This window comes from Protopterus annectens, chromosome 16.part0 (assembly GCF_019279795.1).
Source record: "Protopterus annectens isolate FY-2018-M chromosome 16.part0, PAN1.0, whole genome shotgun sequence".
NCBI lineage: Eukaryota > Metazoa > Chordata > Ceratodontiformes > Protopteridae > Protopterus > Protopterus annectens.
The window spans coordinates 690,675,189-690,688,410 of NC_056750.1; the positions used below are offsets into that span (position 1 = coordinate 690,675,189).

The window sequence follows — 13,222 nt, forward strand, 5'->3', positions numbered from 1 at the left end:
TTCCAAAAACAGGAAATGAACTTGATACTTGAAATAGTATTGTAATAATCTTCTGGTATGTGGTGTTATTCTTGAAATGAAAGATCACTGGTCACTTGTAGGTGAGCTTTCTGGAAACCTGTTACCCAGTTTCAGAACAGGGGGCATTTTGGGGACTATATGGCATTCTGCTGAGGAGATGTTCAACTATCAAATGAGACTGCACAAACAGAATTCCAAAATGTAATTCAGGCAGCCTGTTGTCATTGAAAATAAAACAGAGATGTACCAATTAAAGTAGGGTGATGTGCATTTCTGATATGGCACACTGGAAAAAATCAGCAATTAAATTATGAGTAAACTCTGGTGGTTCCAGATTTGGGGTATTTTATTGAACTATTTCTCCTCTGGATTATACCTTAATTGTTCAAATATTAACCACAGTGTCTCACATTAGACTATCAAAGTATACTGCTTTTGTATATACTGTACCTTTAACACTTTTGATAAGACCCTCCTAAGGATCTGGTCACGTCCATAACACAAAAAGCTGTGGGTATATACTTTATAGTTCTGACCATAGAGACGTAGTCGCAATTCATCGCTAGGATTCTGAATGTTTTCATCTGTTACAAATGTGATCTGGGTCGAGGCTCCTCCAAGGTCCATAGCACCAACTGTGGGTTTCTTAGAGCTGATCCACTGCCCAATCCAGCCATACTGAAAAAATATAATAAATAAATAAATAATAAATAAATAAACTGCATAAAATTTATTTATGACTCTTACAGCAATAATAAATCAGCAGTCTATAAGTGCGACTTTTTCTGGATTTCTACACCCACAGCATGCCTATACCACATTTATTTAACATTTCCAAGCCTAAAGTGAATAACATTTCAGAAAGATACAGCCCAGCAAGCAAATGCATCTCTGACATACTAGATGATAAATTTATCATTATGGCTAGATCTGCTCCACAAGCAAAGAAGAAGGTAGGAGGACTATCTACCAATCACATCAGTTTGAACATCTGCTGACAACTAGCACTACTACTTGTAGTGGTCCATCAAGTGATACTGTCATTTTGGCCTAGATTACATTCCTTCCCACCATAATGTACTTTCAATCACGTCAATAGAAGCTCATCATGCTTTAGAGTCACGTATACCTGAACTGCACATGCAACATGCAACACGTATTGTCAGTGGCACATTCAACTCCCAGCCTCAAATGTAGTTATACAGATGGTATGTATTTAATAAGCAACATCAGCCTCCCATGTGCTTGTATGCTTACATGTGCACCCCCCACAGGTGGCAAGAATGGATTATTTTGATCTGTACTACACCAGGGTATTCCAGCTTGACTGGAATCACAGATATGTGTACAGTTACAACATATTAGGAGCAACAGTCCACACTGCATCACTCCAAAGGCTTAATAGAACCAGATACTGTTCTACTGCCATATCCTTGCTACTGTTGGCATTTCTGTATGTCTATTTTCCAAATACCTGAAATGAACCACTAAGTCTAGTCCTTTCACTGCTCTGAAGAAGCAGCAATATTGTAATGAAGCGTTTCCTCATAGTGCTTGATATTCTGTCTCCCTCTTCCACAGACATCTAATTTCTCCCTTTTCTATCCTCTAATACATGGTTTACATTTCCAAAGTATTGGAAAGTTTTTACCCTTCTCAAGAGCACCCTGCTCTCCACACTCTAAATGCAGAGTACACCCACTCCACTGGCAATTCTAACATCATATTCTATAATGTTACCCCTGTTCCTCTATAACTGCCTGCACCCCACACTTCTATATTTGGGCAAACAACCTCTTGAAAGAGACACAACATTCCATCTGAAGAAACAACGAGACTGTCCTCACCATTAATTTTCATTTACAATTTCTAAACAAGGCTGTGTTTCAGACCTGTGCCACATTTACTTACAGAAAATCAAACACTCTTGTAGAAACATTTTTATGAATCCGTTAAAGGCTCAAGAAAGCTCAGCAAAGAATGCATAAGTTTATCAGCATATATTTAAAAAGCTTTTCAAGTTGAATACTTCAATCTGTTTAACTATTTTTAGCGGTGAACAGTTGATCCAAGTAATAGCAAAACAGTATTTTTTTTTTTATTAAAGCAGTTCTTGCTTTGGAGACGACTAAAGCTAAAATGTGCATTTTTTTATTCACAAAAACAGGGTTATGTCACAGCTGGTTACATGTGGCAAGAAGTAAAGCTTGTACTAAAAGAAAAAAAAAATCAATATATCCAGCCATTGGCTAGCTACTGCATTTTTCAGAGAAACAGCACTTCAGAGGCAAATTGTTTGCTTTAAGACCAGTACAATTTACAAACCATACAATTACAGAATGACAGCAACATTATTAATCCTCATAATGCTCTTCATGCTACTACTTCTTGCCATGATGAATGACTAAACTGACATCGTACATTAGAAGAGAACTACTTCCCATCAAATGAGGCCTAAATCTACTGCTAGTACTCTTTGTTCTCTGGAATCCGTGCAGAGTGTTCCTTGTGCAATAACACTGTAACCCCATAATACTTTCAGTCTTTCATGAGTAGCTGCATGATAACTAGATCTTTACCTACCATTTGGGAAAGAACATGGTTGAAAGTATGTGTACTACAGTCCTTGTGTACCACTCATTAAAGAATATGGCTGACAGTATTTGTAGTGAAGTCTTTGCTTACCATTCATTAAAGAACACAGCTAACAGTATTTGCACTGCAATCCTTATATATCATTCATTAAAGAACATGGCTGACAGCATTTGTACTGCAGTCCTTGTGTATCATTCATTAAAGAACATGGCTGAAGTGTTTGCACTGCAGTCCATATGTACTGTTTGTTAAAGGTCAAGGACAAAGCTCACAGTACTCAAGCTAAAATCCTTACATACCACTTGGTAAAGAATATAGTTCACAGTACTTGTTCTACATTCCTCGTGTACTAGTTGTGAATGAAATTGGTTCACAGTACTTTCACTATTTTATTTATTTATATAATGCTTTAGTTTACTAAGATAGTCCAACTGGATACACAAGTCCTTTTTCAGTGGAGACCCCCACAAGAAGTTCCAATAATTCAATGAGTTCAAGGAGGACGATGCTATCTATCATCTGTGAAAGAATATTTCTCACAGTACTCGTACTATAGGCCTTATCTACAGTTTGCTAAAGAACATGGCTGACAACTGTACTAAAGTCTTTATGTATCATTTGTGAAAGAACATAACTCACAATGCTAGTAGTAAACTTGCCATACTCCATTTGTGAAAGAACAGAGTTCACAATACTTGCACGAGAGTCCTAACTCGCAACTTGGAAAAGAGTATGGCTGACAGTACTGATGATTTCATGATACCAAATACAACTCATGATACCTCAATAAAGTCATTGTTTATCATAGCCGTTTAATAAATCACTGTTAAGAGTCACACTTTTGAATGTACTGCGACTCAAGAGTTGTTTAGATTTAAAGTGTTTATACCAGAAGTGGGGAGACATGTTGGGTTACAGTGACCAGTAAACACAAACATGTGGCCTGGATAATCCTTGTGGAATGGCTTGGCTTTTATGCATAAGATATACAAGGCAAAACTACCCCATTCTGAGGCCTGCATTTTTGATTCACAGAAAAAAATATGCTTGTTCTCAGAAACTGCATGGTAAGAAACCTGCACAGTCTGGCTTTTTCCTGACATCTTAGAGGTGTTGTAGCAATCCACCAGGCAATAATAAATGACATAAAACAGAAGAGCTTTGACTACTACTTGAGATGAAAAAAATTAAATTCAGTGTTATCGCCTGAGCAAAGACCAGAGTTCTACTTGAGCTCTTACCAACCGCTAAAATATCCCATGTTACATGAAGTGTGGATAACTTTATTACAGACTCTATACTTATACTTACCCCAGACACTAAAGTGGGAGCACTGCGAATGGCTAGATAGAAAGGTGAGAAAGAAGGACAGCGGCATTCTGAATAGTTAATACTTTACAAATGGTGTAGGAGATTTAGTGAAGTTACATTTCTTTACTAATTAACTGGTAAGATACCGATAAACATTCTAAAAAAATTAATTAATAAAATATAATCACAGACTGAAAGGTGCTGCGGTAGCGTTGTCGCCTCACAGTTAGACGTTGCACGTTCGATTCTCAGTTAGAGCGTCTTCTGTGTGTCGACATGTGTGAATGGGCGTTCCTTTGCTGAAGGTTGTGCGTTAGGCCTGGCAAGCCAGCACTTAAAACTCTAATGCCGATCATTAGCGGACCGGAGTTCCGCTGTGGCAACCCCTAACCGGGAAAAGCCAAAAGACAGAAGAATCACAGACTGAAACTATCTTTTGGGTAATTACTTACCCCAGAGAACTACCGCTTTGACAATACACCCCTAAGAGCAGACCTAGTTGTTCAGGATTTGGGAACTTATGTGGTCAGTAACCTACCTTTTGCTCAGCATTTTATTTTTTTTTTATTTATTTTACATTTGTTTACCAGGAAAGTCAGACTGGAACAAGGTCCATTTACAGTGGAGGCCCGGGGAGAAAATCTCCGTAACATAACAGTACAAATACAACAAAAGACAAAAAAATATGTCTGTACAGAGGCATATATACAATCAGAGCTCCATAACATAAAAGTATAAATACAGCAAATGACAAAAAAATTTCTGTACAGAGGCATACATACAATCAGAGCTCCATGTCTTTATATGACAACACATGATCCATGAATGACAGAACATTTCTATACAGTGGCATATATACAATCAAGGAGATTTTTCCTCCCTTAGTTTGAATTGAGCAAGCTTGGTATATAGATAGCAAAACTTTGAATTACCTATTGGTAGTACAAAGCATAAAAATGAAGGAATGGAATCTGGAAAATAATGCTATTTGGGAGATATGGCATAGCGTGAGAAATCAATTGTAGGATAGTAGTCCCTAATAGGGAGTATTTGAGTACTACAGAATAGCTGAGGTAAGCAGTGAGGAGATGAGGTGTGGCAAGTTATGAGGAGAGCAGAAAAGATTTTATGTGATACAGGGATAGAGCCATGACTGCAAGAGGTGAGACTTTAGTCATGTCTTGAAAACTGAGATGGATGGTGCAGAGGACATACTTTGGGGGAGGTTATTCCATCCCCTAGCAATGGTGTAGGAGAACAGACTTTTCCATGCAGTGTTACTGGCTTTGGTTATGCAGAACAGGGTCTTGTTGGATGAACGTAGAGGGCGATTTGCAGAATATTGGTTTAGGGCTGGGGTTTTCTGAGGGTTCCTTATTATGTTGAAGGTGAGGACTAACTGGTGATAGCTAATTAGCTGAGGGAGTTCTAACCAATGTAGTTGCTTCAGGGCAAGACAGTGATGACTTTCTAAAAGTGGAGTTGTTAGCGGATTTTGCAATTTTATTGTACCATGACTCTAGTTTGTTTAGGTCTGTTTTCCTGATATGAATTAGGATTGGCGATGCATACATTAGGGTAGACAAGAGGTGGGTTTGGGCTAAGGAGATTCTAGCTTGGTCCGATAGGAACTGTTTGTGTTTGTATAGGGCTTCTAGATTCTTATGTACCTTTGTGATGGTTTGTGAGATATGGACATTAAAGTTTAGATTGTTACCTATTTCAATCCCAAGCAGCTTAGTGTGAGGAGAGGGGGAGATTGTGGTCCCATTTTTGGAGGTGATAGTGAAGGTAGGAGGTGTGGATTTGGATTTACTGGGGGTAAAAAGGAGTAATTTGGTCTTTTTGGGGTTTAGAAGGAGTTGGATATCGGTAATCCATTGTTCCACATAGAAGAAGGATTCTTGGATAAGCTTTTGAAGAGTGGTTATGGAAGGGATTGAGCAGATTAAAGTGGAGTCATCTGTGTACTGTACAAGTGATGCTTATGCAGGGTGGAAGTATGCAGTTTGTTAGTGAAAATGCTAAGTAGTAGATGACCCAGTATCGATCCTTGTGGGATGCCTATAGTAGTTGATAACAGAGGAGATAGTGTACTTTGCCATTTAACTGATTGTTTTCTGTTAGAGAGATAGTTTCTAAACCATGTAGTAGTAGAGGGGTCAAAGGATAAGGCTGACAGAGTGTCTAAGAGTAGGTTATGGGAGACCATATCAAACACTTTTGATAGATCTAGGAATATGGCTGAGACAAATTTGTTGTTGTTTCTTAGATGGTTAATCTGATTGGTAAAGGAGAGTACAGCAGTGGTTGTGCTATGGTTTGGGAGGAAACCATGCTGGGTGGGGGACAGGAGGTTATGTGAGGCTAAGAAGTGCATTACCTGGGTGTGAATACATTTCTCCAGAAGCTTGGAAAGGGGGGGACAAGATAGCAATTGGCCGATACTTTGATAGTTCATAGGATTTTCCGCCTTTGTGAAGGGGAATTATATGTGACACTTTCCATAGATGGGGTACGTAGCTTTCTTGTATAGAGCAGTGTATAAGAATTGAGACAGGGTAGGCTAGAGATTTTGCAGCTAATTTTAGAAAATTTGTGGATAAACCAAATGTGGTGGGTTTTAGTTTAGACAGTAGCTTTTTAACTGAAGAGGTTGATACAGTTGAGATTGTGAAGGTGGGTATGTTAGTTTGTTCTACAGTTGGGGTGGTCTTAGTGTTCTTGTTGGATAGATAGTGCGAGGATAGATTCTGTGAAGTGATGGGTGAATTCTGAAGCTATGCTATCATTATCAGACTTGTTGGGTGATGGGGTGGTGCTTTTGCCCGGTTTTAGAAGGCTATTGATGGCCTGCCAGAGCTTTTGCATGTTTCTAGAGTGCTTGTTTTGGATGTCTAAGTAGTAGTTCTTCTTATCTACTTTTGTTTGGGTTTTGGCCTTATTTCTTAGTTCTTGACATTTTTGTCTGTCTAGGATAGTGTTATTCTTTTTCCAGTTTTTCCAGGCATTGTCTATGGCTTTTATTAAGGCTTTTATTGTCCTATTTAGCCATGGGGCATAGTTAACTTTAGTCCAGAGTTTCCTGATGGGAGAGCTAGTATATTTAGTACATTCATAAAAGTAGTATTAAAGAAATCAACTGCCTGGTCTAAAGGTAGAGTTTTTAGTGGAGTCCAGTCCTACTGCTGGAGCATACTGTTAAGAGTTTGTGGACTGACTTTGTGATCGCCCCTAGTCTCCTTGAATAGCATGGGTTTGGGTATTTTTGCCTGTTTACGATGGAGGAATGTGGGGCAGTGGTCACACAATGTATCAGGTAAGCAGACCACATGACAATTTTCCATGGGGATATTAACTAGTGTCCAATCTAGAATGGAGGTTCTACTGGATTTTTTGTCTACTTGGGTGGGTTCTTGGATTAGTTGTGAGAATCCATGTGATGCCTGTGCCCTGGCCCAGCAATCAAGGAGCCTCAATCCTCACCACCAACACCAGAGAGGGTGTCTCATATATGAGGAAAGGATAACAAATACACACAGCCAAGTGCAATTTCCCTTAAGAGCACACAGCGATCAGTTAGTCTGGGGCAGGTCGCTCCCTTGCTCTTCAGGTCCCCAAAGAGACTCCCCACTGGCATAGCTATAGGGTCCAGATCTCACCCTAGCTGGGCAAGCTAAAAATCTCCAGCACCCTCTCTGTCCAACCAGTGCTTCATGTCCCTGCCCAAGTAGCTGACACACACACACACACACACACACACACACACACACACACACACACACACACACACACACTTTGAGATAAGAGGTTATACAACCACACAGACACTTCTGGGGAAGGCTGGCACAGATCCTCCAACTGTGCCACTTTTATCCAGACTATACGCTAGTACCAGCTGCCACCACCCAGCTAATATTATCAGCTACCCAAAGGCCCTTAAAAAGGTGTCCAGTTATTACTGTGCAATATTATTATCCAATTGGTAAGTGTGATCAATCAGTCTCAAGGATTATTAGAGTGACTTGGTACAGGATCCTTATATACATGCAATGTACTCTTAGAGCTTAACTTATCTCTACACAAAAGCAGCCACAGTTAAAAGGTTTTAAAATATTTAATAAGTAATTAAAACCACAAGACAATACTTCTACTACACAGTCAGTGCTAGTCAAGAGTTCAGAGATCACACAGAAATACTTAAAATAAATCAGTAGTACAGTTCTGACATCACAGAAAAACACAGTCTAATCTTTATAGTTCTTAGCTAATTAAAAGAAAACACAAGTCTAAGATAACTTACATAAGACAACAGGCAGTGCTGTGAGTTGGATGTTCAAGATAAAAATACTTAATAATCTCTGGTTCTCACTGTTTAAATTGCTATTGCAGTTCTGATAAACATTACATCATCTTTTTACACTTTCCTGATGTTCCCAGGCTACAAGTTAACTACATTTACATTCTTAACATCTCCCTTTTGTTATCTTGCAGCTGGTCAGGAACAGAGCAATAAAAATACATTTCCATGTTTAAATCTAGGGATTTAACTCGTTAGAACAATAGAAAGAATTTCTTCATCCAGACTTTTTGGCACCACTGTCTATTTCAAAGGGTCACCATATGCTTTGCTTTGGTCAGTAGACTGAACTGTTGTCTCATTTATTTCCATTTCCACATGTAACAGTATTTCTTTACATTACAAGACCACAAGCCTGTAGTTTACATTTATATTTACAAATAATAGAATTATCTGCACAATTCTATTTGGCTAGGCTGGCAGGCTTCACCCTTCTCTACAAGTCTTCACAATCCAAATAAGTTAATATGGTTTGAGGGGTTGTTGGAGTTGCAGGCTAGCCAGTCTAAGTTTAGGTCACCTAGCAGGATGGTTTCTTGGGGTAGGCTGATTGTGGCCCATTGTAGTATCTCTTTTATTATAGGTGAGTTATTTCCTGGAGGAATAGAACTACATACGATGTTGACTCTCTTTTTGTTTTAAAGGGACATAATGGAGCCTAATGTCGCTACAGTCTGGAATTTGGGAAGTGGGATTTTTAGTGGTTGGAAGTACAGTGTATTTTTAAACAAGATTGCACCTCCACCTCCCTTTTTGGCACCTCTATCTTGCCTTAGGATGTTATAGCCTGGGGGAAGAATTTCTTCACTTTCTGTGGCAGGTTTTAGCCAAGTCTCTGTAACGGTTAGTATGTCTAGGGAGCAGTGGGATATGAATGTGTGAAAGTCATGTAGTTTGTTTGATATGCTGTGTGTGTTTATATTGATAATTAGGTCTGACTTGTGTTTCTGGGATATGACTGCATTGCTTGGACCTGGGATGGGGTGTATGTCCCCTGAGATTAGTAGCCATTTTCTGAGGGATAGTACGAGTTTTATGGCATAGGCTATATCTGTGTGTTTTTTTGGGTACTGTTAGCCTTTTGTGAGGTAGTGTGGTTGCTGTTTTGTCTATGTAGAGTAATGAGTTGTTGTTAAATAGTGTGGAACATATTACTATATTTGTGTGAGGTTGTGTGTGTGTGGGTGTGTGTTATGTGGTAGGTAGTGTTTGTTGGTATGTTAGAGAGTATGGATGTGGTGTAAGCTAGAGTGGTGAGAGTTAGTAGTAGTAGTCCTAGTATGCATTGCATGGTGTGGGTGGGGTGTACAGATGAGATTGTTGTGAGGTGGAGGGTGTGGTGTGGAAGTGGGAGTGGATCTGATGACTGAGGGATGGTAATAGGCTGTTGTGGATGGGGTGGGGATATATCTATAAGTGTAGGAATACTGGGGGTGGGCAAGATTTGGGGGTAGGGAGGGGATGCGGAGTGATCCTGAAGGGCGAACGGAGTGTGCTAGAGCAAGAGAACCTAAAGCTGCAGAAACCAATCAGTAACAGCAAGAGATTGACTGAGCAAGAAGGTAGCTTAGCCTAAAGATAAGTTAAGGTAAGATTCAATAATAATTAATCTGTGGTTAACTTCCCTAGGAGGGAGTTGGAAGTTGGAACTTTAGAATGTGCCAAGGCAAGTCAAATGGCATATGTCCATTGTTCTAAGAAAGCCCTTCTATATTCTAGATTGTGTCTAGATCTAGGGATGTCATTGTTCCCCTTTACTCAGCCCTCCTTAGGCCAGCCAAAGAATATATTTCTTCCTTGGCATGTATCTGTCCAGACACATACAACAACTGGTATTACCACAGAGATACCTTACTGAAAGGATACAAGGCCTAAACAACAGGTTTTATATGGGACAGCACAAAGCCATGTTGCTAAGATCAGTATCCCACAGACTGATAAGGGACCTGTGTCTGGCATACAAGGTATCTTCTAACCCATTACAGATGGATTTACTGCACATAAACAAGTCAAATGGCATCAGAAATACTTGGTCTAGGGATATAAACCTCTTCTGCAACAATCAACAGAATGGCTTGGAGGGACAGGTATATCTTTCAGAGGATACCATTGTTCTGGAACAGACTGGCCATCCACCTAAAACAAAGTTAATATCTGTCCATATTTAAATGCAACTTGGATGTAAAGATGGGAAATTTACCCCAGGACTGCCCCGTATACTATTAATGGACATAGGTAGCTCCTAAATATTTTATTCCATGTATGGGCCCCCTCAAATTATTTATGCTATGATCCCAGTTATTTTCATTATGAGTAATATAGAACTACTGACTATGGGATGGGCAAAGCCAATTTCTAATCAAATGGGAGAGTTTAATTCAAGGGCAAAAAGAGAAATTGGCTAGGCTTAAAATGACGGGCAAGGGCAGCTAGCTTAGTACTTACCTACAAACCAATAAAAAATGAATAAATAAACAATGCTGGACTGACTTCAACATGATGCAACACTGCACTTTTGTAATGTCTCTGCAAGGCTTGGATCATTGGCATTTGTGAATAGTTTGTGCTCCTAGTAAATTAAAGTTCACTTTGTTAATGTTTAAACTTTGTGAGCTTTCACTAATCAATTTTAGAGAGTGGCATGGATAAATTATTGCCCCTTCCACCTTTCTACATGTACATTTCACCTGTTAAATCATTTTTTGCAAATACTTTTGTGCAATTCATCTAACCCGAATAAAATATATTCGTACCTAGCGTTAACAGCATGCTGATTAACATTATAAAACTAATCTAATTTTAATAAGTATAAGCTTTGTGGTCAGTCTAAGCCAAGGTTGTAAATTTGCTAAAGGAACATAAGAGATCAACAAGCATGCAGACCAAAGACGAGTGCTGCATTCACACAAAATATTAACACAAAGCCAAAATGTTAATTTTAAAACTTTGATGTTAGGGCAGGCAATAAACCCTGTGCTTCTTTTTAATCATACCAAGGAGAAAGTAGTTTCTTGTCAAATGTGTGAAAATTTAGAGAGATTAGTTTTTATTTAAGACTACAGTGAATTTCTGATTAAAAAAAAGTTCCCTCAAGGTTTGCCACATCAGAGAGCTCTATCAGGAAATGGGGAGGGGGGTTATATACTTGCACTCGCTACTTATTTTTATCCTGTTTTACTGCTGTATTATTTTATTTAAAGTTTTTTTCCTTACAGTATCAAATCTTTTAGGTTTAGACAGAAATCAAGCCTTGTATTTCCTTCTGTTAAGCCAGAGAGAGAGAGAGAGAGAGAGAGAGACCAATTACGTTGCATCACAGGATGAGGAGGTAGAAACTGGTCTTTATGCAAGTTAAAAGGAAAAGCAGTTCAAGATTTTCATAAGAACATCTAGAGCAGAATGCTGTGTTAAGAAATCATTACTGTTTTTGTACTTAAATTGTTTGCCTCATAATTTGTTCCCGTCTTACTGTTTCTCTGAAAATGTTTAGACTTTTAAACGTGGTATGTTAAGGCAAAAAAAAATCAGTGTCTCTCATTTCTTGAGCTTCCCTGCTATTCCATCATCATCCCTTTTCAGTTCAAATTATAACTTTCTGCTAGTGCTATGTACAGGAGCATTAATTGTGTAGCCCTGAAATAATGCTTCAAATCAGGTAATCCAAATCACCTTGTTCTACTGGAAGGATCCGCTTATCTCATTTGACTCTTGCCCCCCCCCCCCCCCCGATAAAATCCTTCATCTCTTTATTAATTGCTACTTACAACTTCTCCATTCCTTGATAAAATATACCTGACCAGTGTATAAAACTAAAGGGACTAAAACATTTTCACTGCTTGTATCTTTCTATCCATATCCACAAAACAGAGCTTCCAGTTTTTCAGTTTTTGTATTATTTTATTTAGTCTGTTCCCACATATCCTTAGCTGCCATAACAGAATCCCTTTTAACCCATACTCCTAACTACTTCATTTTATCATGACCCCCATAAATAAGGGTATTACTGAACCAGTTCATGTGTGGGTACATAGTTTACAGCTATTGCCTTTGTTTTATTTCCATTAGTGTTGTATCCCACAGTACTGAGATGTCCTTTTCTGGTTTTATCAGGTACAAAATCTGCAAATAAAAAAAAAATTATCTTGATTACCACACTAATTATATCCTTGAATTTCTGAGTCCCATATTTTCTTTGCCAATGGTTCTAAATATAATGCAAATAAAGGGAAAAGATGGTACCCCTGCCTGGTTCTTCTGTCCAAAGAGAACTTGTCAGGGAGGACTCCCCAACCACTTTAATTTTTACTTCCAATCCCTCATATATCATCCTAATTAATCATATTATTGTATCAGAGATAGCAAACGTTTCCATTGCTCACCTCATAAAATCCCAGCTTACTCTGTCAAATGCTTTTTCTTCATCAATGTCCACCAACACAGTGGTATTTTCTTGCACTCTGCTTCCCTCTGGATTATCTTTGTTCTTTTGATGTTTTGAAATGTTTGCCTCTCCTCCAAAAAACTACATTGATCTATATATCTCAGTTTTGGCCTCACCTTTGACATTCTTTTAGCCATTATAGAAATAAACACTTTATAGTCATGGTTTAGAATCAAAATGGCCCTATAGGAGGCTGGATCAGATGGGTCTTTACTATATTTAGATATTACAGCCACCACAGCTTACATCCAAGATGCTGGTATTTCTCCTCCTTTTAAAACACTGTTAAACAAAACCTTCCAGACCCTTATTTTCTTCCCTTCTAGCTTTCAAACTTACACAGGAATTAGATTGTTTATACATCACCATTTCTATCTCATCTCCTCCTATCCTGTTAGTAATTAAGCCTCATATTCCTCTAAACTTGACCTATTTAATTTTTCCGGAAACATTTCCATTTGCACTTTTTCTTGATTTCCACATTTCTCCGCTTT

At 38.6% G+C, this 13,222-nt stretch overlaps 1 protein-coding gene across 1 annotated transcript in view; it reads right to left on the reverse strand.

The window, feature by feature from the left end:
• ENTPD2 (ectonucleoside triphosphate diphosphohydrolase 2) overlaps positions 1-13,222 on the reverse strand; it is a 1,039,348-nt gene that overhangs the window by 241,808 nt on the left and 784,318 nt on the right. Inside the window, exon 5 of the mRNA XM_044058390.1 lies at positions 472-699. Coding sequence (XP_043914325.1) covers positions 472-699 — 228 coding nt within the window. The remainder of the gene's footprint in view (positions 1-471; positions 700-13,222) is intronic.